The 26,749-nt window shown below is 45.8% G+C and overlaps 1 protein-coding gene across 3 annotated transcripts in view; it reads left to right on the top strand.

Annotated features, from left to right (window-relative positions):
* Positions 1–8,465: 8,465 nt before the first annotated feature.
* PRAG1 (PEAK1 related, kinase-activating pseudokinase 1) overlaps positions 8,466–26,749 on the top strand; it is a 55,415-nt gene continuing 37,131 nt past the window's right edge. Inside the window, exons 1-2 of one of the 3 annotated variants that reach the window (XM_053370562.1) lie at positions 8,466–8,664; positions 22,957–23,373. In XM_053370562.1, the coding sequence (XP_053226537.1) occupies positions 23,038–23,373 (336 nt within the window). In that variant the 5' untranslated portion in view covers positions 8,466–8,664; positions 22,957–23,037. Of the gene's footprint in view, positions 8,665–8,692; positions 8,843–9,066; positions 9,362–22,956; positions 23,374–26,749 lie in introns of those variants that run through there. The other 2 variants (XM_053370564.1, XM_053370565.1) reach the window with 2 other exon arrangements.

The raw sequence follows: 26,749 nt of genomic DNA, 5'->3' as shown, positions 1-26,749 counted from the left end.
TAATCAGGCAGGGGACACCCATAGGCTGAGGCCCAAGGCTGCATGTGGGCTGTAATAACAGGCTATGCTGCTGAGGTGCTTTCAGTCTCTGAAAGTATTGTACAAGATGCATTTTCAGTTATATTACTTTCTGAATGTTTTGAAGGACCCGTTCTTCCATTGAGAAGCTCAAAACAGCAGCACACAAGAGTGCTTCCAGACAGCAGTTTGGTGTGGAATTTCATGTTCTAAAGTGTTTTGCACTGTCTACCTGACATTGCTGCCATCAAGGAAGAAAAAGAAAGGTTGTCCTTTTTCTTCATTTAATCTGGATTTATCCGTTCCATGGAAAGTCGATGAACAAAAGTAACCTGTTAAGAATCCACAATAGTTGCTGGTGTGGATGTGTGTTAGCACATCCTTTAGGAAGTTTCCTTATACTGAGTCAGATTATTGGTCTATCTAGTTCAGTGCCTTTTACACTGATTGGCAGCTGCTCTTCAGAGTTTCAGGCAGGAACTCCTTCCTATGTGGAGAACCTGGGACCTTCGGTTGTTTTTTCCTAAATGATTTTTTATTAAGTTTTACAATTTTATAATCCTTACAATGACATTATCTCAAAGAAAAAGGAAAAAATGCAATTCCCATACTCTCCCCCCATGACTTCCCTCAACTTCCTCTTCTGGTCCTTTACCTATTAACTTCTCCTGCTTATTTTATTAGGGACACGGGTGGTGCTGTGGGTTAAACCACAGAGCCTAGGACTTGCCGATCAGAAGGTCAGTGGTTCAAATCCCCACAACGGGGTGAGCTCCCGTTGCTCGGTCCCTGCTCCTGCCAACCTAGCAGTTCGAAAGCACATCAAAGTGCAAGTAGATAAATAGGTACCGCTCTGGCAGGAAGGTAAACGGCGTTTCTGTGCACTGCTCTGGTTCTCCAGAAGCGGCTTAGTCATGCTGGCCACATGACCCAGAAGCTGTACGCTGGCTCCCTCGGCCAATAAAGCGAGATGAGTGCCGCAACCCCAGAGTTGGCCACGACTGGACCTAATGGTCAGGGGTCCCTTTACCTTTATTACATTCTTTAGATTAAATATTGTTCTATTCTTATTCTTTTTATACCATAATTGTTTTCAAATTGCCTCTTACACTTTATTATTTCCCAATTTTTACATCTTAATCTCTATGTTCGTTTTGTTAATTGTGTGTACTCAAACTCTACTAGTGAGTTCACTTCTTTACAATGTTTCTGGAAGTACAACATAAATGGTTCCCAGTCTTTTTTGAATTCTCTATTGTCTTTGTCTCTAAATTTCCCCAGTTAGCTTCACCATTTCCGCATAGTCCATCAGTTTTTCTTGCCATTCTTCTTTAGTTGGTATCTTGTCGTCTTTCCATTTTTGGGCTAGTAATATCCTGGGACCTTCTGCATGCAACTCAAATGCTCTGTCACTGAGCTGTGACCTTTCCTCAGTTTTGGAAAGTGGTATGTCATGTACGTAGTAATGTCTTATCTTATTCCTTACCACCCAAAGACATCCTAGCTATTTGCTTTCTGCCAGTCCAAACAATACACGTGTGCCCGTTTCCACTGACTGTCCCATGCTGAAAGGTGAAGGTAAAGGACCCCTGACAGTTAAGTCCAGTTGCAGACGATTTTGGGATTGCGGCGCTCATCTTGCTTTACAGGCCGAGGGAGCTGGCGTTTGTCCGCAGTTTTTCCGGGTCATGTGGCCAGCATGACTAAGCTGCTTCTGCTGCAACGGAACACCGAAACCAGAGCAGCGCACGGAAACACTGTTTACCTTCCCGCCAGAGCGGTACCTATTTATCTACTTGCACTTTTGGGCGTGCTTTCGAACTGCTAGGTTGGCAGGAGCTGGGACTGAGCAATGGGAGCTCATCCCGTCGTGGGGATTCGAACCGCCGACCTTCTGATCGGCAAGCCCAAGAGGCTCTGTGATTTAGACCACAGCGCCACCCGTGTGTCCCTGTCCCATGCTGAAGGCCTGCCCAAATTCCAGCAACCCAGAATTCCAACAATCCCCTTTATTGTCACAATAATCCTGTGAGGTACCTGTGAGGCTGACCAAGATCACCCAGTGAACTCCAATGACTGAGTAGCGGCTTGGACTCAAAACAAGTTCAACACGCTTATTAAACCCCACCGCTTCTGATTGATGGCTTAGTGAACTGAGGGTTAGGCGGAGGACAAGGGATGTCTGTGAAGCTCAGCTTTTCCTCAGAATTTGCAATTGTTTAGCAAGCTTTTGGTTTCTATTTTTTTATATATAAAAAAATCTCTGCAGGTCGCTTTGAGACACTTGTTAAAAGCAATGAGTAATATCTTAACAACATACACCAAGAAGGACATAAAACCCATTTGTTATTCATATTAATAGTATAAGTCATGAAAGTACTTCAGCAACAACAACCCTGGGATTCAATCCATACAATTTATTTTGCCCTGTCTTGATAAAGGGTTCCATGGAGATGAGCTATTTAATATTCATAAAGCTTTCTGCACACAGATGTTAAAGAAAGGCTGGAGTGATTAATTGATTGGCCACTGTTGAGCTAGCGTGTAACTGGAGAATTACCTTTGTTGGAGTAGATTCAGAAGCCATTGGAAGGTTTTGTCGGGAATCTAGTAAATAAAAGATTCCCATGTCTTAATGACACAGTAGTGTTATTGTGCCCAGTGGTCCAACAATTTCTCTGGAGAACTAAAGAAAGGCAAAAATGCAAGATGTGATATTTCTATTTCAGCATCCTTTTAGTGAGAGAGATAGGGAAGATTTGCCGTCGTTGTTACACCATCATAGTGGCAGCCACAAAAACCAAATAATAAAGGGTGGTGTGGGGAGGTGGGCATTAAAGAGACTTTAAATATTGATTCTTGAAGTTAGTGGGGCTTAATTGTCATGGCTTCACCCAGAGTGCCAGGGGAATGGTAGCTTTGTTAAGAGGCAGAGAACTCTGCCAGAGGTCCCAGCTCCTACACAACAAATAAACAGGTTGGAACCACTTGACACTCTTGGCTCACTCCCAAAAAATTTCCGGGAATTGTAACTGTGTCATGATGATACATATCCCTAAAACACTGTTTCCCAGAGTTTCGAGAGCCGAGTCACATTCTTTTTCTTTTCCTTGAGTGAAATTGAAGGCACACTTCGTTCCTATCCCCCCCAAAGGGTTTACATTTTAGAGTGTAAATAATAATAATAATAATAATAATAATAATAATAATAATAATTTTATTTGTATCCTGCCCTCCCTGGCCAAAGCTGGGCTCACAGCGGCTAACAACAAGTAAAAATAGCACAGCGTACATAAAATCACACAGTCAATTAATTAAAATACATTCTAAAATCAATTCAGAATCAAATTAATGGCAACCATTGGGTTAGAGTTCTGTGAGGATTGCAGAAGGAGCAGGGGGTCAGACTGTGCCTTGGCCAAAGGCCTTTTGGAACAGCTCCGTCTTGCAGGCCCTGCGGAAAGATGTCAAGTCCCGCAGGGCCCTAGTCTCTTATGACAGAGCATTCCACCAGATCGGGGCCACAGCCGAAAAAGCCCTGGCTCTGGTTGAGGCCAGCCTAACCTCCCTGTGGCCTGGGACCTCCAAGATGTTTTTATTTGAAAACCGTAAGGTCCTCCGTGGGACATACCAGGAGAGGCAGTCCCATAGGTACGAGGGTCCTAGGCCGTATAGGGCTTTAAAGGTTAAAACCAGCACCTTAAACCTGATCCTGTACTCCACCGGGAGCCAGTGCAGCTGGTATAGCACTGGGTGAATGTGATCCCGCGGCAAGGACCCGGTAAGGAGTCTCGCCGTGGCATTCTGCACCCGCTGGAGTTTCTGGGTCAATCTCAAGGGCAGTCCCACGTAGAGTGAGTTACAATAATCAAGCTTGGAGGTGACCATCATGTGGATCACAGTGGCTAGGTCAGGGCGAGAGAGGTAAGCAGCCAACTGCTTAGCTTGGCGAAGATGAAAAAATGCCACCTTTGTTATAGCTGCAACCTGTGCCTCCGTAGAAAGGGAGGTGTCGAAGATTACACCCAAACTCTTAATGGACAGCGCTGCCACTAATTGCGCCCCCGCAAGAGATGGGAGTTGGCCCCCCAATCCCTTATTGTCCCAACCCAGCCAAAGGACCTCTGTCTTCGAAAGATTTAACTTCAACCGGCTCCCACATAACCATCCAGCCACAGCTTCCAAAAGTGAGAATTACTCTAGGGCAAGCACCTGTTTTGTGCAATTCCCCCTAACTAGAAGGAAGGAAGCTCACAGAACTGATTCATGCATCATCTCAAAGGGAGACACCTTGGAGGGCAGGTAATTCTGCTACACCTCTGTATCAGGAATGAGGCAAGCTCAGATCAGCGCATGCGAAGAAACAGGGGGCTGCCTTCTCTAAGGGCAGGAACTGTGAGCTCACAGAGCTTTTAATTACTTCATTAAATTATTTTATTTGTAATGATGCACTAGCAGTTCCTAGAAGTAGGCATGGATGAATCGGTTCATTTCGGTTTCTCAATTTTCCCGTCTTAAATTCAGTTCTCCATTTTTCTGCAGCACTTAAAAAAAAAAGTCATGAAAATTCATCAGCAATTTATTGTATGTATTGTATTGTTGTATGCAGTTTGGGCTCCCATGCAGATTTTTGCAATCTCTTCTCCCTAATTTTTTCATGTTATTTTAACTAATGTATGTGTTTTAATGCACAATTCCCCCTAAGACAAATTTCCCCTATGTACGCATTGGTTGAAGAAGTGTGACGCAACATTCAGAGAAGCGTGAATTTCATAGGATAGCTGTGTTCCGTTCGCGTATTGGTTTGATGAGTACAAAACAGGTAATCTTTAAAATACAAACAAAATCAAATTTCTCCCCCATCTCCATCCAGGAGTACTTGGTTTGAAGCAAAGCCTGTTGAACTAACTCAAAGCTGGTTTAAATCTGTAGTCTGGAGAGGCAGCTGGCAGCTACATTCACATTTACTCTTCCCCCCCCCCGCCCTTGTTCATTCATCTTACTCATTTGCAGTTGCTTCCAAAATTTGCCCTTCTATATAACGAAGTACAAAAACAAGGTATTCTGTTCTCTGATCCCATGGGGTTGTTGCGTCTCCCTGAAAAACGGCATATGAATCAGAAAATTTTATTTTTAGGTTTTGCTAAAACAAGCAAACTCTCTCCTCTTGCTGCAGACGTTCCCCTTTCCTTCCTGCTAAATTTCTAGGGAAATACTGGGTGAGTACATACAAACAATGACATAGATTTCTAACTGTGAAAACTACAGTACTGCCTGTTTTCAAGGATAACTAGTGAAGGATACTGCTCCAAAGGGAGAAGGTATGGGTTTATACCTAGACAGCATCTTAAAAAACAGAGACATCACATTGCCAACAAAGATCCGTATAGTTAAAGCCATGGTTTTCCCAGTAGTGATGTATGGAAGTGAGAGCTGGACCATAAAGAAGGCTGATCGCTGAAAAATCGATGCTTTTGAATTATGGTGCTGGAGGAGACTCTTGAGAGTCCCATGGACTGCAAAAAGATCAAACCTATCCATTCTTAAGGAAATCAGGCCTGAGTGCTCACTGGAAGGACAGATCCTGAAGCTGAGACTCCAGTACTTTGGCCACCTCATGAGAAGAGAAGACTCCCTGGAAAAGACCCTGATGTTGGGAAAGATGGAGGGCACAAGGAGAAGGGGACGACAGAGGACAAGATGGTTGGACAGTATTCTAGAAGCTACCAGCATGAGTTTGACCAAACTGCGGGAGGCAGTGAAAGACAGGAGTGCCTGGCGTGCTCTGGTCCAGGGGGTCACGAAGAGTCAGACACAACTAAATGACTAAACAACAACAACAACATGGGTTTATAGTGTGTTCATAGTTATAGCTGCAATTGAAATTTTAAATAATAATGACAAAACATAGATTTCCTTGCAACTGAATGTTTTCATATAAGGCTACAAAGATTCCTCAATTTAATAAAGTGCTATCCTTGCATCAGTGGTGTAAAAAAAGGTGGGGGGGACTCTTGAAAGAAATGTTAGGTCCCTCCAGCTGTTGTAGGACTACAACTCCCATCATCCTTAGCTAGCAGGACCAGTGGTCAGGGATGATGGGAGTTGTAGTACAACAACTGGAGACCCTAGTTTGAGAAACATTGTGTGCTTATTGCGTTGGTGGAGGTGGACAAAGAGGGAGAGTTGACAAAGTGATGCTGAAAAAAAAGAGCATGCTAGGTTGTCATTCATAACTTGGGATACAAATGGTGTTTGGGTTGGCTGTTTGTGTGCTTTTGTATTTTATGATTTGATTTCCCATGGAGAATGGGGTGGAAGGCAGGGCTTTGTGTCATATCTTGGATATGCCCGCAGGAACGGTGGGTGTCAAGTGTGAGAGAAGAGCAGCATCCATTGTGTGCCGATACTGCCCTGCCGTTTTGCTGTCTTTGCCCCTGAGCAAGTCATTTCCAGAGCACTGAATTTTTATGGGGGTGAAATGGCTGTTGCTACGGGCTGCCTACAAATCCAGTGCCCCAGAAATGGCAATGAGAAATTGGCCAGGAGGGCAGAGACAGATTTCATATTACCGTCTGCAGGGCAGCCATCCGATGAAGAACGACAGGGCCTGCTGAGGCTAGGAGTCACAGCTGACGCCTCAGCCCCAGCCTGAGCACTAGGCCTTACTGGCTCCAGTAGCAGGAGCAGCAGATGGGCAGAGTTGGACCCCTGGGCATGCCTCTGCCCTACAACACGTACAGTAGAGAGGCAGAACAGAAAATGGCTAAGTGGTCCATTTCTGCTTCTTTGCCAAAGCTGTCTCACCCACCTGCCCTCTGCTCCTTCCCTGTCAGGAATGTTTTTCCTGAGTCATCACTTTTTCAGGAAGGAACAGGTGTGCTGTTCCCCTCCCTTTGCCAATTCTCCACTTTCTCCTCCTTTCCTGGGATACAAATATGAATAACTATTTTTAAAAAACAAAGGGCATGTTAAAGATTCCACCCCCGCCTGGAGAAAACCGCTCCCTGTGAGATGACTGGTTTCCAAAAGCCCCTTCAGTCAGAGGGAGAAAGCCAGAAAACCGTAAAGTAGAAATGACAGAAGGAAGCCCTTAGATTTGTGTATCAAGTTAAAGGGACCCCTGACCATTAGGTCCAGTCGTGACCGATTCTGGGGTTGCGGCGCTCATCTCGCTTTATTGGCCGAGGGAGCCGGCGTACAGCTTCCGGGTCATGTGGCCAGCATCACTAAGCCACTTCTGGCGAACCAGAGCAGTGCACGGAAATGCCATTTACCTTCCCGTCGGAGCAGTACATATTTATCTACTTGCACTCTGACGTGCTTTCGAACTGCTAGGTTGGCAGGAGCTGGGACCGAGCAACTGGAGCTCACCCCGTTGTGGGGATTCAAACCGCCAACCTTCTGATCAGCAAGTCCTAGGCTCTGTGGTTTAACCCACAGCACCACCCGCGTCCCTCAGATTTGTGTATATATGTCTGTAAACTTGTATGTGCAGATTTGCACCTTATGAGCTTTTTTACTGGATTTTTAAGTACTTAGCAGTACCAGTGAAGGCAGGTATCTTCCCCGTTTCTGAACTGGGGGACAGGATTCAGAAAGGGAAAACCACCAAGCATAGGAGCCAATTCAATGCCCCAATCTAGATTAAGGATGCTACAATTTTCTTGAAATTACAAGAAAGGAGATCCCTACTTAACATCAGGAAGAACTGTTCACAACAGTGGAACCGTTTCTCTCAGGTGGTTGGGGCCTTTCCTTCCTTGTCTGTCTGCTTTTGCTGACATTCCTGCATTGCAGGGGGTTGGGCTGGATGACCCTCAGGGTCCCTTTCAACTCTACAATTGTATGGTTCTATTATTATTTTAAAGAAAAGGAGAGGTCTCCTTTGGTCCTGAGACTTCCTCACTGGGGGAATGAAACCCTTGTGTTCTGTTGCTTGCAAACTGAGCAAGGAGGAAACACGGGGGGGGGTGCTCAAGAGGGGGAAACGGGGAAGGAGGGTGCAGAGGAGGATGAGTTATGGGGTTACAGGGTGCGCTGGGGAAAGGGATTTAAAAAGGGGGTGCAGAGAGAAAAGGGGGCAAGGGAAACGAGGGGCTGCAGAAAGTGTGTGTGTGTGGGGGGGGAAATAAATGATAGTGGGGTGTGTTGTACCTTGCTGTGGTGCACCTGCGGGGTGAAACTAAGAAAAAGCCAATTGGGTGTGAAGAGAGGTCGGAAGCACCTGTGGCGAGGCCGAGAAAGGCGAGGAGGGGATTAACCGAGACCCTGGCGGGGGGGGGGGAGGAAACGCTCTGATGGCAACAGAAATGCAGCGAGGCGCCTTCGTCCGAGTTCCTGAAATGCAAAGGCGGCCCTCGGAATGTATATCATTGCATGCAAAAATCTCTCCCTGCTCCGGGCAGCGGGATGTTTGGGGAGGGGGGAGGGAGGCGGGCTGAGAGAGGAGGGGCGATTTTGCGGCAGGAAGAGGAGCTGCCGCTGCTCCCTGCAGCCGGGAAATCCTCCTTCGCTTGCACAAAATACACACACCCTCGGCTTTGCCCGGGCGGCGATCCTTGCTCAGCCGGTGGAGAAGGGAGGTCCCCCTTTGGCACGCTAGGAAGGCTTGGTTTGATGGCGCTGCAGCCGGGAGTCTGGGAGGTAAGAGTTTCCTTCCTCGCCGCCGCCGCCATCCTCCTCCTCGCCTCTTCCATTCATTGCTGGGTTTGCAGCCCCAGCAGCTGCGGGGTCCGGGCTGCGGCGCCGCAAAAGGGGGAAGCGGAGTTTCCTCCTCGCCGCTGCTCCCCAAAGTGACATTTGCCCATTGATTCGCAAGCAGGTAGGCGCGCGCGCTTCCTTTTGCGCCTTTTGCGCTGCGGGAGAGCTTGCAGCGCGAGGCGCAGGGCAAAACTTTCCCCTGCAGCCTGGTTTGTGTGTTGTGTGTGTGTGTGTGTGTGTGTGTGTGATCGGCCTGGGGGGGGGCTCCCATCCGAGGCCGAGAGAGCTCATGGGAAGCGGGGAGTCGCTTCGCCCAGCAGAAAAGGCCATGCGCCCCTCGCTTCCTTGCGCCTAGACGCGCCGCTTTCCTGGAAGAGTCCCGCAGGACTTCGAGGTTTTCTCTCCGTGCATTTTGCGTGGGTGGCTTGCTCCGCGACGCTTATACACACGTGTTGCGTGTTCCCCACCCCCGCAGCTGTTTCACTCTCTCCCGAGGTTCACGTGGCGAGCGCCGAACAACAGTAAGCAAAGTAGCCTTTTGTTAAAGGCTTCCAGAGGGTTGCATTGAACTGAATGCAGTGCGGTGCGTTTCGTGAAACGTGCCCGGCAGAGCAGATGGTTGGCCGGGCATTTCTTGCCAGTAAGTTCCCTGCAACGTTACAAGGTTGGCGTGGTTCGGCTGTTCCAGGGGCGAGGTTTTCCTTGGGTGAGCGGGGCAAACGTATTTCCTCCGAAGCACATGGCTTGCTCAAAAGCAAAGGGGGGAAAAAGCTCCAGTAGCGCTGCCCAGACGTCTGACTGGACCTTGATCTTTCCAATATCCTGTGCTTTAAAAACCAGATTCCTCATAAGCTGTATAAAAGACGAGAGAGGGTTTTACGGGAAAGCTGTGAAAGTCCAGACTGTAATTAGATACGGTGCAATAACCATATTCCACATTTCTTTCAACTTGGCAGTGTTCCTGATCCTTTCCCATATGCCTGTTGCAGGATTGCAGAATATACAAGTGTTAGTTGGTTTCTTTCCCTTGGTGTGTTTAGACTGCAACCCCACTCGCAGTGCCCTGGAAGGAAGTCCCATTGAACTCAATGGGTTTTATTTCTGGGTGAACATGTTACTGGATCACAGTTCCCTTTTGAAGTTGCCAATTTCCTTGACTCTTCAAATAGTGCTGCTTGTCAGCCTAACATTTTACAACTGCGAGTACAAACATTGTTAGTGTTTATTAATTACCAAAGAACCATATTATTAATGTTTTGTCAGGCCTTTACTAAGTGTGTGCCCCAGAAAGGCAAATAGAGCCCACCGTGCGTGAATTTCCTGTAGGTGCATGATACACCTGTTATTGCTACCTGTCTGAGACTGCAATAAGGGAGAGGAGGGTCAAATACTTGACAGGCCACAGGGCACGCCTAGCGGGCTGCATTTAGGCTGGGGAATCACAAACTGCAAATCTGGTGTTACTGATCTTATACAGAGGACTCAGCTATACAGCTGCAAATGAAATGTTTTAAGTGTGTTGTAAAGTGCGTTATACAAATGTGACACTAGATGGTGCTGGTGAGCTATGAGAAATCCAATCTATTTTTTCAAAATGTTATTTTTAAAAAGCATTTTCACACCTTTTTTTACATGTGTGTAGATTCCACCAGAGTGTTTTGAAGTCAGTGCAGTGATCCCAGGGAATATCCCCCCCCCCAGCCCGTGATTGTGATCAGTGGGCATGATCCAACTGAAGCTTAAGTACACTTGGATTCAATTGATTCCATATCATAGAATCCTAGGGTTGGAAGGAACCCTAAGGATCGTCTCGTCCAACCCCCTGCAATGCAGGAATATACAGCTGTCCCATATGGGAGTTGAACCGGCAACCTTGGTGTTATCAGCACCATGCTCTTACCAACTGAGCTAAAGATGCCGGAAGATAAAGAGAGCTCAGCAGGTTCTTAAATCCCCCATGGATATTTGCTTAAGATGGATTTTACCCCAATGTGTTAGGATTCAGGTGATACCTGGATAATGGACTGCAGCTTGCTTCTGGACTTCCTCACTGAACACAGGGGGACTTATTTCTGGATAGGACATACAGAGAACTGCGCTGCTAATTTCCTACATTGTGGAACTGGCCCAAATAAAGTTGGCCCTGCTCCAGCCTCTTTGAAATCAGTGGGTCTTAGTTGATTTCAGTGGGGCATAATTGCAGTTATTACTTGCAGTGATAAATAATAATTTACGGTAAATGTTTCTGCAGGCAGAGGGCCTTCTCAGTACAGTGGTACCTCGCAAGACGAATGCCTCGCAAGACGGAAAACTCACAAGACGAAGGGTTTTTGGTTTTTTTAGTTGCTTCGCAAGACGATTTTCCCTATGGGCTTGCTTCGCAAGACGGAAACGTCTTGCAAGTTTGTTTCCTTTTTCTTAAAACCGTTAATACAGTTGCGACTTGACTTCGAGGAGCAACTCATAGCACGCGGTGTGGTAGCCTTTTTTGAGGTTTTTGAAGACTTTGGTGATTTTTGAAGCTTTTCCAAAACTTTTCCGAAACCGTGCTTCGCAAGACGAAAAAATCGCAAGACGAAAAAAACTCGCGGAACGAATTAATTTTGTCTTGCGAGGCACCACTGTAGTGGCACCCGCCCTGTGGAACGCCCTCCCACCAGATGTCAAAGAGAAAAACAACTACCAGACTTTTGGAAGACATCTGAAGGCAGCCCTGTTTGGGGAAGCTTTTAATGTCTGATGGACTATTGTATTTTAATATTTTGTTGGAAGCCGCCCAGAGTGGCTGGGGAAACCCAGCCAGGTGGGCGGGGTATAAATAAACAACAACAACAACAACAATAATTGCTGAAAATATAATACATGGGCTCACTAATTGTAAATTATTTACAGTGACAAAAATGCGTCCAACTTGACTGACATTCCTTGAAGGTGTATTCTGGTAACATACCTGGAAATATAATGTGTTGGCTTGATATTCATAGGATTCTTAGGATTTATGTAGCTTTTGTTGCTTCATATAATGTCTTCCATTGTATGCAGTGGTAGAACTGTGTGACCTTTCTCACTATGGGCGAGAAAACTTGAGGAGCATCCTTTAGGAAGTTTTCCTGTACTGGGCCCATTGAAATCTATGGAGTCGCACAAGAGTAACCACAAACATCTGTGCAGCCCTCATTGATTTCAATGGGTCTTGTTCAAAAAAACTTATGGGGGAATTGTGCTCACACTAATATAGTGCCAAACCTGTGGTATGGACTGCTCATTTACTTTGCAAAACTTCATTCGTTTTCATGCCAACTTTTCAATATTTGAATAATAGCTATTAATAAATATATGTTCTGTAGGTGGCTTAGAATAGGTTCTCAATTTGGAGGGTTTCTGCCGGAGGAAAGCTTTAATGAAACTGAAGAAACAAAAATGTAACTTGCATCTCCCTTGCATATTACCCATTGTATGAGCCATATTTTAAAGCTCAGCATAAATTTACATTTAAAGCATGGATTTGATTATATCCCCAGCTCCAAAATAGCCTGATTATGCAGATTTGGCACAAAGATGATACCAGTTAAAATGTAAGTCGGCCAGGAAAAGTTACATTAACACTGATAGGGGTAGGGAGCAATCAGTATCTGAGCTGTCAGTATAGAAAATCAGTGTATATTTTTTTACTGGGCCTGCAAGAGTGATTCATCGCTGATGGGATTAGAAATGATACGAAAAGTTAAAATTGTAATGAAATGGCACTTTGAACAGGGTGGCTGCTCCAGAAGTGATACAATAGTGAAGGTTGCATAGAAGGCTGAAGTGCTGAGTAGTTATTTGCCGCCATAGTTAATTGGAACCACCCATGTTAAACCACAGAGCCTAGGACTTGCCGACCAGAAGGTCAGCAGTTCGAATCCCCGCGACGGGGTGAGCTCCCATTGCTCGGTCCCTGCTCCTGCCAACCTAGCAGTTCGAAAGCACGTCAAAGTGCAAGTAGATAAATAGGTACTGCTCCAGCGGGAAGGTAAACAGCGTTTCCGTGCGCTGCTCTGGTTCGCCAGAAGCGGCTTAGTCATGCTGGCCACATGACCTGGAAGCTGCACGCCGGCTCCCTCGGCCAATAAAGCGAGATGAGCGTCGCAACCCCAGAGTCGGCCATGACTGGACCTAATGGTCAGGGGTCCCTTCACCTTTACGATAATAATAATAATTAATAATTATTTATACCCCGCCCTCCCCAGCCAAGACCGGGCTCAGGGCGGCTAACAACCAATAATAAAAACAAATTGATTAAAATACAATTTAAAAAAGATTAAAAAACAACATTAAAACATTAGGATGCAGCCTCTTCACAGGAGGAGAAAGGAAAAAGAAAGAGGGGGATTTAATCAAACTGATTCTAAGCCAAAGGCCTATATTTTTATATATATATATATATATATATATATATATATATATATATGAGATATCAGATATATATATATATCAGATAGAATTCTACAGGAAGGAGTATTAGTGTGTGAAAACGGTCAAGATCCAGTGATTCCCCAAGCATGCACCTCCAGATGTCAGGCGCCATCCTAATGCCCAGGCATGTTTAACTTGCTCGCGAGTTGCCGATAGTCAGGGAGAAAATGCGCCAGGCTCATCAGAGGAGGGCAACCAAAATGGTCAAAGGCCTGGAAACGATGCCTTATGAGGAACGGCTAAGGGAGCTGGGCATGTTTAGCCTGGAGAAGAGGAGGTTAAGGGGTGATATGATAGCCATGTTCAAATATATAAAAGGATGTCACATAGAGGAGGGAGAAAGGTTGTTTTCTGCTGCTCCAGAGAAGCGGACACGGAGCAATGGATCCAAACTGCAGGAAAGAAGATTCCACCTAAACATTAGGAAGAACTTCCTGACAGTAAGAGCTGTTTGACAGTGGAATTTGCTGCCAAGGAGTGTGGTAGAGTCTCCTTCTTTGGAGGTCTTTAAGCAGAGGCTTGACAACCATATGTCAGGAGTGCTCTGATGGTGTTTCCTGCTTGGCAGGGGGTTGGACCCGATGGCCCTTGTGGTCTCTTCCAACTCTATGATTCTATGATTCTATGAACACTGCCTGTGGCCCTCCAGATGTTGATGGACTACAACTTCTACCATCCCTGACCATTGGTTATGGCCGATGGGAGTTGGAGTCCAACAACATCTGGAGGCCCATGTTTTAGCCACCCCAGCTTAGAAGCATCCGGCTGAGTACTTCTAGAAACCAACTTTCCCATGTTGGGGAGCCCCACAGGTTGGCATCAAAGTTATTTGTGCTTTAATCCCATAGAAATCGTTAGAACAAATGAATCTAGTTGAGGTGTGAGGGATCTGCAGTCTAACTTCAGGTAGCCCTTGGAATAATCTGCATCCTAAATTGGGAATCTGCGGCCTAACTTCATGTGGCCCTTGGACCAATTTCAAGCCGAGGAGCCAGTATTACAGTTTGCAGAAGGAGGTTGAAGGCGAGAGGACTGGCCTTTCTTGAGGCTATCCACTTTGTTAATCTCTCAGCTTAGTCTCTCGCTTCACTTAGGTGCCACCTCACTCATTAACTCACTTCTTGGCTTTAGGCAAGGTGTTATGTACTGAAGTTCTCACCCTGAACCAGCAGGGGGATACTGTAGATAGTTCAGGTCCACATATGCAAATAAGGGATCGAAAGTGACGTTCAGTGATTGGATAGTTACAGGAAATGGTTACTGTTGCGTTCTAGTGGAGCTCTATATAAGCAGGCTGGCTGAACCCTTCAGTTCAGTTCTGTTCTGACCTGTGAATAAACAAGAGCTGTTTGAAGAATCGCTGTGTCGTCTGATATGTTCACCCACAACTTAACAAAAGCCACCGTCGTGTATTCCTGTCACGCAGAGTATAACAGTACTGGCAAGATCCTACGCAGTGGTTATCAATACTAGGGTAATGTATGCAGAGCACTTTGCAAACTTAGCAAAAGCTGCTTCTTAACGCTGTTCTTATTGATCACATTTCTATCCCACTTTTCCTCAAAGGAGTTCAAGGTACCCAACCACCTGCTTCATCCTCAACAATGACCCAGTGAGGGATATCAGGCTGAGAGAGTGGCTTAATCCAAGAGGTGGCATTCAACGTACGTTTTACTCAGAACAGACCTGTTGAAATAAATGAACCTAACTGAGTGACGTTCATTAATTTCAGCGGGTGCGCTCTGAGTAAAACTTAGTTGCCTGCCAGCCAAAGTTTCCCAGTGACCTTCAATGAGGGTGTGGAGATTCAAACCCAGGTTTCCAAAGTCTTAATCCAGTGGTTAAAATAAGAATAATAGAATCGTAGAATTGTGGAGTTAGAAAGGACCCTGAGGATCATCTCGTCCAACCCCCTGCAATAATAATAATAATAATAATAATAATAATAATAATAATAATAATAAACAACTATATATATATATATATATATATATATATATATATATATATATATATCTCCCGCCCTCCCCAGCCAAAGCCTGGCTCAGAGTGGCTAACAACAATAAAAGTAACACAGTTTACATAAAATCACAATCAATTAATTGAAATATGCAGGAATATGAAGCTGTCCCATATGGGTATCGAACCTGCAACCTTGGTGTTATCAGCACCACACCCTAACCAACTGAGCTATCCAGGTTCTCAAAGTTTTTTCTCTAGCCCACACTTTCAGAATAAAAGTTTTGCTCTCAGCATGCCGGGGTTTTTTTTTTATTGATAAGAAATACATTCGAAAACAAAAAGGAACACTTTTGACAAATTGAATACATTTGACTGGATATACAGCACGCATGGTCCGAGTAGCAATAAATCTGGCTTAGTAACTTGCTATTCAGCTGGTCACCTGTGGTGAGTAACAATTGCCCCCAGGCAAATAGGCAGGGAAGCTTTACAAAAGTTGGTTCCTTTTTCTGTTTGAGGCACAAATGACTAACATGGAGTGGGTGTGAGTGGGCTGGTAACAACTTTCGCTGGCATGTCATTTTGAGGATTTATTACCAAGGCTGCAGTAAATCCTGTATTAAATGAATTTTTTTAACTGTCGGATGCGATAGAGCTAGAGAAATAGGATTAGAAGGGGAATTTTTCCTTAAATGGGCATGTTTCTCGTGGGGTCCTTGCAAAATCAGCTGCCTGTTTCCATTGTTGTAGAAGTGGACAATATTATTAAGTTATGGCAAAGACAGCTGATATTCAAAACTTGACGGATTGATAACCATCATTTGTTTACATTCTGTCTAGATCTTCCATTTGTTAACTTTCTGTAATTTCAGATAGGTAAAGGTAAAGGGACCCCTGACCATTAGGTCCAGTCCTGGCCGACTGGGGTTGCGGCGCTTATCTCGCTTTATTGGCTGAGGGAGCCGGCGTACAGCTTCCGGGTCACGTGGCCAGCATGACTAAGCCGCTTCTGGCGAACCAGAGCAGCGCACGGAAACGCCGTTTACCTTCCTGCTGGAGCGGTACCTATTTATCTACTTGCACTTTGATGTGCTTTTGAACTGCTAGGTTGGCAGGAGCAGGGACCGAGCAACAGGAGCTCACCCCGTCGCGGGGATTCGAACCGCCGACCTTCTGATCGGCAAGCCCAAGGCTCTGTGGTTTAACCCACAGCGCCACCCGCGTCCCTGTCACACACTTAATGATCTTGTCTTACAAGGTTGTCTTACAGTGTAGGCAGTTAATGAAAACTCAGGAGTTGCTGTGTCTTCGTCCCCCACAGGATAAGCCCAGCTTCCATCTGCCTGTATAATATAATATGTACACGCACCATTTGTATCAAACTCTGATGTAGTCATTGTTTTTTTCCTTGACCCATGCTTCCACTCATACATTTGCACCATTTATTCATCACATTTAACACAGAGAGAGCAATCTGTTTTGTAGAAGTTGAAAAACCGTTGTCTTGTTTGCATCTGTCTATCAGGGAGACAATGAAAGAGCACGCCTTCAGGGGAAGAGTCCAACCGTTGGAGAGTTATAGCGCCTGCTATGACTGTAGAGAGGGACGCGGGTGGCGCTATGGGTTAAACCACAGAGCCTAGGACTTGCTGATCAGAAGGTTGGCGGTTCGAATCCCCACGACAGGGTGAGCTCCCGTTGCTCGGTCCCTGCTCCTGCCAACCTAGCAGTTCGAAAGCACGTCAAAGTGCAAGTAGATAAATAGGTACCGCTCTGGCGGGAAGGTAAACGGCGTTTCCGTGCGCTGCTCTGGTTCGCCAGAAGCGGATTAGTCATGCTGGCCACATGACCTGGAAGCTGTGTGCTGGCTCCCTCAGCCAATAAAGCGAGATGAGCGCCGCAACCCCAGAGTCGGTCACGACTGGACCTAGTGGTCAGGGGTCCCTTTACCTTTTATGACTGTAGAGACTAGGGGTCAGCAAACTTTTTCAGCCTTGGGCCGGTCCACTGTCCCTCAGACCATGTGGTGGGCTGGACTATATTTTGAAAAGAAAAAAATGAACAAATTCCTATGCCCCACAGATGCTCCACCAATAAGATATGCATTTTAAATAACAGCACACATTCTACTCGTGTAAAAACACCAGGCAGGCCCGACAAATAACCCAGAGATGCATTTTAAATAAAAGGACGCATTCTACTCATGTAAAAACAAGCTGATTCCTGGACTGTCCGCGGGCCGGATTGAGAACCACGAGCCGTAGGTTGCCTACCCCTGGCAGAGACCAATACAGGAGAGACATGTTTCATTGTAGCTGGGGCAGATGAAGGCATCTGGTTTTTCTGCTAAAGGTGAACTATGGTGCTTCTCTCTGTGGTCTTTCCAGGGACCATTCCTCCTCTGGTCATGGCTGTGGATAATTATTATTATTATTATTATTATTATTATTATTATTTTATTATTTATACCCCGCCCATCTGGCTGAGTTTCTCCAGCCACTCTGGGTGGCTCCCAATCAAGTGTTAAAAACAGTACAGCATTAAATATTAAAAACTTCCCTGCACAGGGCTGCCTTCAGATGTCTTTTAAAGATAGGATAGCTGCTTATTTCCTTGACATCTGAAGGAAGGGTGTTCCACAGGGTGGGCGCCACTACCGAGAAGGCCTTCTGTCTGGTTCCCTGTAACCTCACTTCTCGCAATGAGGGAACTGCCAGAAGGCCCTCGGTTCTGGACCTCAGTGTCCGGGTAGAATGATGGGGGTGGAGACGCTCCTTCAGGTATACTGGGCTGAGGCCGTTTAGGGCTTTAAAGGTCAGCACCAACACTTTGAATTGTGCTCGGAAACGTACTGGGAGCCAATGCAGATCTCTCAGGACCGGTGTTATGTGGTCCCGATGGCCAGTCACCAGTCTAGCTGCCGCATTCTGGATTAATTGCAGTTTCCAGGTCACCTTCAAAGGTAGCCCCACGTAGAGCGCATTGCAGTAGTCCACGACCTGACTGTCTTGTCTCCAAGCACTACGATTGTCTGCGAGGGATTCCCATACAGCTGACTTAATGTAATGTTGCCAGCCTTCATGTCACATTTCATGTCCCTGGAGATCCCGCCATCCTCCTTTCTGTGTACATGACCAAGCCAGCATAGACGTTGCTGAGACACAAGTGTGGGAATGTGGGCCTGGAAGAGCACATCTTTGTTTGAGATTCAGTTTTTCATGACGTCACAAGTTCCAGCCAATTAGTGCTGTGCACATCAAGCTTTTCCCCTGGACACATGGAACCAGTTTTTTCTGTGCTTGGTTACCTTGATGAGATTTCTTCCCATGGGCATCTTGTTGGCCATTGTGGTGCTAGACTCAATGAGCCTTTCAACTGATCCAGCGGTACTCATACGGTATGTTATTTTCTTTAAAAAAAGGAAATATTGTGTATCCTGTAGGGCAAAGACTTGGAAAGGACTTCAGCTCCCTAGTTGGCAACTAATTATGCTGTATTATTAGAAGATGGGCCTACGTTTTAAAACTATTTCCAAATAGATATTGGAGACGTCAAGCTTCAGGCCACTTAACTTCAGAATAATTGTACTAATGAGTGGAACTAATTCCAAATAGATAATTATCTGTCTGTCTGCCTGTCTCTCCATCCTTTAGTTGTCTTGTGTCGTTTGATTGCTCAGTTGAAACAGATGTTAATTACCCTTTCTTTTCTTTTTTGCCCCTTCTCTTTCTTTGTGCATTCAGTAACAATACATTTTTCAATTAATCATCATCAGATTTTTTGATTAGCAGTGTGGCTAGTTTTTAAAATGAGGGCAATTAACATTTTCCATTATACTCCTTTTGTCGTCTTCTTTCTGATCCAATTACTAGAATGAAAAGAGAATTTTGATCCTTCTAGGGGTGGCGGCATTCAGGGATCTAAAACAATTAACTGCTGTACCGTGAACTAAGAGCCATAATTTGGGGGAGGGGTTCTGGAAAAAGCAAACAAAGAACATTTTTAGAGGTCCTCATAAAATAATCGCAACAAAATGACTGCACCTCCCATTTGCTGGATTGTAGGTTTTTCTTTCTTACTTGTGACTGAAACCCACCCAACATGTGGTAAATTGGATAATCAGCTTAAGTAAAAACAAGCATTTTCCACACAGTGTACAGTAAATAAAGCAATGATTTCTTGAATTGAGAATGATGGGAAGGAAGGAAATAATAAAATGTTTTCATGTCATTTTAAACCATAGTTAATGTAAACTATGGTGTAAATCTTAAAAAGCAGCATCTTAAACAGCAGAGACATCACCTTGCCAACAAAGGTCCGTATAGTTAAAGCTATGGTTTTCCCAGTAGTGATGTATGGAAGTGAGAGCTGGACCATAAAGAAGGCTGCTCGCCGAAGAATGGATGCTTTTGAATTATGGTGCTGGAGGAGACTCTTGAGAGTCCCATGGACTGCAAGAAGATCCAGTCCTATCCATTCTTAAAGACATCAGCCCTGAGTGCTCACTGGAAGGACAGATCCTGAAGCTGAGACTCCAATACTTTGGCCACCTCATGAGAAGAGAAGACTCCCTGGAAAAGAACCTGATGTTGGGAAAGATGGAGGGCACAAGGAGAAGGGGACGACAGAGGGCGAGGTGGTTGGACAGTGTTATCGAAGCTACCAGCATAAGTTTGACCAAACTGCAGGAGGCAGTGGAAGACAGGAGTGCCTGGCGTGCTCTGGTCCATGGGGTCACGAAGAGTCGGACACGACTAAATGACTCAACAACAACAATGGTGTAAATCTGAATGTGCAGCTGATCTTCATTCCTCTTGTGCTGCCAGGACGTAAACCATGGCTTGGCTTTTGATTTGTTTCCTCCAACCAAACCACAAGCTGTAAGTGAAGAATAAATCCTGGTTACAGCACACGACTCATTTAAGGAGAAGGAAACCACAACTCTATTTTCAGAGGTCCCCCCCCCAGCAGCAGCAACAGGGGCAGTGCACACCAGCTTGCATTTACATTTACACCATTGTTGTGAACCTGATGTAAAGTCCAAGCAGGAGCTACAGCAGGGACACAGACATGGCAAAGTGTCATCCATTTTGATCCAACATGTCTGCTCTACCGTCTGCATAAAACATACCATAACTGCTGGGTGTGATGGAGGTTATGCAGGCCTAGCAGGGCTCACATACCCTCCAATAATCCTCCGATGAAAATAGGGACATCCAGTGCTATTTTTGTAGAAAAAGAGGCGCAGAAACACACAATGAACACCTCTCTTGTTCTCTTAGAATGGCAACAGCGCCCACCTGAGAGGTGCCGGGACTAAGTTCCTGTGAGTTATGGCTGAAAAAAGGGCCTGGAAACACCTTATTCCATACCCTCCAACATTTCTCCAATGAAAATAGGGACGTCCTAAGGAAAAATGGGTCTTTCCGGAATCAAATCAGAAACCAGGAAAGCTTCTGCAATCCAGGACTGTTCCTGGAAAATAGGGTCTGGGCTGAGATTAACACACAGTGTGTCTTTGTGTAAGTACTCATAGTGCTGCTTACTGATATATCTGGTTACTGCTCAATGTTTTTTAAGCCATGGAGAAATTGGCTTCTTTTTGTGGCAGACAGTGATATGTATGTTTGTCAAGTTCCTGTTTGATTCATGCTGAAACTATTTCTTCCGTTGCCCAACCCATTCCTATGTGCTCTTTACTTTTCCACTATATTTGCAAAGGCGGTGTGACCAGGTCATAGAATGAATCTCATACTCCAGATATATGAAACTTATCTCCAGATGGACAATAGGCATTGTATATTTCTAGATACTTATTGTTAAGGTCATAGCTGTGGAATGTGTAAAAAAAAACAACAACCAGCCTGAACACCTTGAACACAGTCCAGAAAAAGTCAAGCGCTTGGAGGTCCCAGTGATCTCAGTGGAGAAGCAAAACACCTGTTTTAGTTTTCCTTGTTTTTTGGGAATATTCCCTAAGGGTCTTCCAGCTTGAGATTTGTCGTTGGGAGAGGTAAGAAGCAAAGAAGATGCAACAGGCATGAAAACTGAGGGAATTGCTATTCAGAGCCAGCTCTGCTGTTAGGCAGAGTGAGGTGGCCACTTCAGGCAGAAGATGCGGAGTGGCGGAGAACGGACAAAGCTGTAAGTGCCGTGCAGTCTGCCCTGTATCCCCTAAGCTCGCCTGCTGCCCTCAAGTGCACTCTCTGCCCCATCACCAGTGTTGCAGTCAGAGTCACTTGCTAGTCTGGTTGGCTTTTGTACGTAGAACAAGGTATGTACTACCTTGCTCTTTAATTCAGGTAGCAACATGTCTTGGGGCAGCCCCGACTGTGTGTTACAAGAAAAAGGAGCCATATGTTATGTGAATTCTCTCCTTAGTATCTATAATTTCTTACCTAGTTACAGCCTGTGATTGGGGGCGGTGGCGGGACGCCTCAACAAAATGCTGCCATTTTTAGTGGCAGCCTTATGTTCTCTGTAATGTGTACTTTTTTGGCCTAAGGTTAGGCTAAAGGCTTCATAGGGAAAGTGCATGCATGCAGAGCTCTGGGTGCCATTCCTGGGGTTTCTTTTGAGAATTTTGAGTATTGGGTTTCCCGTTATGAATAAAGGACATCCTCCTGTATGCAGACTCTTTGCGTCCTGTTTCTTGATCATGGTAGAGTGTGATGGAATGTGGGAAACTGGTTAGACACATACACATAGTTAAGAATGCCAGTTTAGGTTTAGGTTCCATGCATCTGATGGACTGTGGTCCACGAAAGCTTATGCTGAGGACTTGTTAGTCTTTAAGGTGCCGCACGACCCTTTGCTGTGTGTGCTTAATGGTTCTCCCACTGAACTCAATAGGACTTAAAAGTGATTAATGTGAATGGATTGTGTCACGTAAAATATATGTTGTGAAAAAGCAATGTAAGCAAACAACCATTCTAGTTAAGGCATAATGCAGTTTTTCATGTCATAGGCTGAGAAACCTGTGCAGGTATCTGCGTGGGGGACTGTGGGGCAGGGCTTATTACTGGAACTTAGTGAACTATCTGATACTGTATCAAGAGAAGAAGCAGTTAAGAGCCCTACAGAATTGTAGATTTGAAAGGGACTACAGGGATCATCAAGTCCAACCCCTGCAGTTCAGGAATCTTTCACCCAACATGGGGCTTGAACCCTTGACCTGAGATTATGAGTCTCATGCTCTACCAACTGAGCTATCTGTATGGGAACTCTGCAAGCAGCAGCAAAAAGAAGGAATTGCTTAGTTCCTGTTTTAGGGCCAGAGCAGCCAGGTGAGTCTTGTTGCCAGGCAAGAGAGGGTGTGTGACAATACCCAACAGGGAAGCATTCATGCTACAGTTATTTTTAACATCTGCACATTGTAAGATGAGCCCTACTGAAAAAGACCAAAAGCCCTTCTAGTCCAGCTTCCTGTTTTCACAGTGGCCAGCCAGATCCACGAACCTGTGTGTAACTGCAGGATGTAGGGAAATGTCCCCATATCCTCAGGGCATCTCCACACTTCATCTGTGGGTGCTGTCATTTCCTCAATCCCATATAGCGTTAATGACAGGCGCTCAGGCATCTTTGAACGTTCATGTTGGGGAGGATGCCTGGCATATTCAAATAGGCACTTGCAAACTCTCCTCTGTTGCTTATGGGGCTTTCTTTGAGGGGGTTGAGCAACCCAGAAAGTAGAATTAAGTTTGTGAAGGTGGGGGGGGGCAGAAATTCAGAATGTTTTAGAGGCGTGGCATGGTGGAAAGAGCTTCCTCAAATTTCCATGTATAAAATTAATAGCAGTGATGTGTTCTTTCTTTCCAGATAGCTCAGTTGCACAACAGGACAAATTGTTAAGAGCCGCTACACGGAGTGCAAAATGAACAGCGAAGCTCAACATACAAGATGCAGAGGGCAGTCCAAGTGAAGCGAGTGGGATTGAAAATGTCTGCGTGTAGTGATTTTGTGGAACACATCTGGAAGCCGGGCTCCTGCAAAAACTGCTTCTGCCCCAGACACTTCCACCAGCTGCAGGCACCGCCCCTGGACCTGGGAGGTAGCTGTGGCCTCTTGCAGGATCTGAATGGAACCAGAGCCAAAGCTGAGCCTACGGCTCTGGAGGATGACGGAGTAGTTTCCTTGCCTTACTCCAAGCCAACAATTGCCGTAAAACCGACGATGATAAACTCAGATGTTGCCGATGTGTGGGCGGATGGGAACCTGAGTGCCGATATCCCACAGGTAATGATTAACAAGGGGCAGGGTGTGTTTTACAAGCTTCTTCTGTTGTAAAAAAAAAGTATATTTGACGTAGAACAGTACAGTGGTACCTCAGGTTACATACGCTTCAGGTTACAGACTCCGCTAACCCAGAAATAGTACCTCGGTTTAGGAACTTTGCTTCAGGATGAGAACAGAAATCACGTGGTGGCAGCGGGAGGCCCCATTACCTAAAGTGGTACCTCGGGTTAAGAACAGTTTCAGGTTAAGAAGGGACCTCCGGAACGAAGTAAGTACTTAACCCAAGGTACCACTGTACTGCTTTTGTTATGACACAATTCCTGTAATTTTTCTTCATTTAGCAAAGGAAGGTTCTGTTGTCAATGGCTTGAGATTCTTGTCAGTAACACAGGAAACCCTTGCAGAATTTCTAGGTGTGTTCCTAGGTTCTTGGTGGGCAACATCCTCTTGGGTTTCAGAGAAAGCCAGAAAGCTTTGCATGTTTCCTCCAGGGTGAGCTCACCTGTGAACCTCCAAACATCAAAAGGTAAAGGTACCCCTGCCCGTACGGGCCAGTCTTGACAGACTCTAGGGTTGTGCGCCCATCTCACTTAAGAGGCCGGGGGCCAGCGCTGTCCGCAGACACTTCCGGGTCACGTGGCCAGAGTGACAAAGCTGCATCTGGCGAGCCAGAACCGCACACGGAAACGCCGTTTACCTTCCCACCAGTAAGCAGTCCCTATTTATCTACTTGCACCTGGGGGTGCTTTCGAACTGCTAGGTTGGCAGGCGCTGGGACCGAGCAACGGGAGTGCACCCCGCCGCGGGGATTCGAACCGCCGACCATACGATCGGCAAGCCCTAGGCGCTGAGGCTTTTACCCACAGCGCCACCCGCGTCCCTCCTCCAAACATTATTGGTCTTCAAATCCCAGTCCCGTCTCTGGCCTTGCTGTCTGGGGCTGCTGGGAGTTGGAGTCCTGCAACATCTGAACGGCCACAGGTTAGCCACCCCTGACTTAAGGTAAAGTGACCCCAGACCATTAGGTCCAGTCGTGACCGACTCTGGGGTTGCGGCGCTCATCTCGCTTTATCGGGTCATGTGGCCAGCATGACTAAGACTCTTCTGGCAAACCAGAGCAGCACATGGAATCGCCGTTTACCTTCCCGCCGGAGCGGTATCTATTTATCTACTTGCACTTTGACGTGCTTTTGAACTGCTATGTTGGCAGGAGCAAGGACCGAACAACGGGAGCTCACCCCGTCGTGGGGATTCGAACCGCCGACCTTCTGATCGGCAAGCCCTAGGCTCTGTGGTTTAACCCACAGCACCACCTGCGTCCCTCTGCACCCCTGACTTACTTTCATGCAAAACCCTTGCCAGCTGTCATGTTATCCTTTGGATCCAGGTGAGCCCCACTGCTGCCCAGACTGACACGAGCAAGTTTTCATTTGCCCTCTTCTAGGCATCAGAACCTTCTGACCATAGCTGCTTGTGAAAGTCATTCAACTTCTCTCAGGCATCTTCAGCCTGGACTTTATTCCCTCAGGAAATGCAGCAGTGCCTGCCTCCCAAATCCAGCATTCCTGGAGATAGGTGAATAGAACTCGAATAGGAACAGCCTCGCTGTAGAGAGTGGGGCACCCAAGAATCGACCAGCCCTCCTCATATCCTCACCCCTTAACTACACAACAATCCAAACATCAGGTGCTGGGCTTGTGGTCAGAGGATCTACTGCTTCTTGTGACTTCTAGGGATCCTAACCCACAAGACGCTATGCTTGCCAGAATGGTAGGAAGTACTTTCCTTGGTAAGTGGGCTTTTGGAGTTTGACAGCTACACTATAGGGAGTTCTCAAGCCGTCCCAGGTGTGGATACTTGAGGAATTCGAGCTTTACACATTCCAATAGGAACTGATTTGTAGCAAAGCTTCAATAAGCACCAACTTCCATACTTCCCCAATATTCAGATGTGTGTTGTTGTTGTTGTTTAGTCGTTTAGTCGTGTCTGACTCTTTGTGACCCCATGGACCAGAGCACGCCAGGCACACCTGTCTTCCACTGCCTCCCACAGTTTGGTCAAACTCATGCTGGTAGCTTTGAGAACACTGTCCAACCATCTCCTCCTCTGTCGTCCCCTTCTCCTTGTGCCCTCCATCTTTCCCAACATCAGGGTCTTTTCCAGGGAGTCTTCTCTTCTCATGAGGTGGCCAAAGTATTGGAGCCTCAGCTTCAGGATCTGTCCTTCCAGTGAGCACTCAGGGCTGATTTCCTTCAGAATGGAGAGGTTTGATCTTCTTGCAGTCCATGGGACTCTCAAGAGTCTCCTCATCAATTCTTTGGCGATCAGCCTTCTTTATGGTCCAGCTCTCACTTCCATACATCACTACTGGGAAAACCATGGCTTTAATTATATGGACCTTCAGATGTAGTTTTTGGCTAAAAAAAGAGTAAAGTATTTTGAAATGTGTATTTTGAGAGAGAGAGAAATTAATTAATTAAATGTATTTAGAAGTGGTAACAAGAACTGAAAAACAGAAACAGGGTAGATTTCTGAGTGAACACATGCACAAGTGGCATGGGCTGAAAATAGACTCATTTGTACACCGCTAGTTCCTAGGGGATCCCACCTAGGGGATTCTGTTAAACTCAGTCCTCTACACGGAGGATGCAGGATATCTCAGCAAACTTGGTCTCCCACAAACAGACATTGAAGTGGAAGATGAATCAGTACTTCCACCTGGGATTTGCCTTGAACTGTTCTGCCTCTTCTCCCGTTAAAGGGAAGGTGGTAAATAATGCTACAGAGTTTACTTACAGTGTGTTGTAAGCAGTATTTCAGGCAGAGATGTGTGAACACAGCCGCTGCCACCACAACGCATCAAGAATTGTCACTGGTATTTTCAAAAAAATCCGTTTTTGCTGCCTATTTAATGCCTTGAATCTTTCCCCCAAGCAGACATTTCCGCATTAGCCTTGATATTTTTCTCTAGGCAAATTTTGCCGGCGACTCTTAACTGTAGATAAGACTTATTAAGTAAAGAAAAGACCAGAAATGGCAGAATGAGCAATTTATTTCATGCACTAACTTGAAAGTACTGGTGTTTCTAATTGGGCTTGGTTTTTAATGAGCAAAATTTCATCAAAATCAGTTAAGGCAGGGTTCAGCGTTCAGTTACCTACATGTGTCACTGAAAGCCTTTTCAGGCAGGCAGTGAATGAATGAATCATGTCAGTTAGTGTGGAGAGGATAGAAGAAAGGCTTTTGTGCTTAAGGGCTTCTGCTGAGATTCTGGGTATCTTTTTATATATTCATTTTTAAAAAGCAGTACTCTAGCCCTCTTTGTCCAGGAGAAAATGGAATGTGCCTCAAAGCTGCACATTTGAAAGGGGAAAGA

The sequence above is a fragment of the Podarcis raffonei genome, chromosome 17 (assembly GCF_027172205.1).
Source record: "Podarcis raffonei isolate rPodRaf1 chromosome 17, rPodRaf1.pri, whole genome shotgun sequence".
Taxonomy (NCBI): Eukaryota; Metazoa; Chordata; class Lepidosauria; order Squamata; family Lacertidae; genus Podarcis; species Podarcis raffonei.
This window is presented reverse-complemented; position numbering and strand designations above follow the sequence as displayed.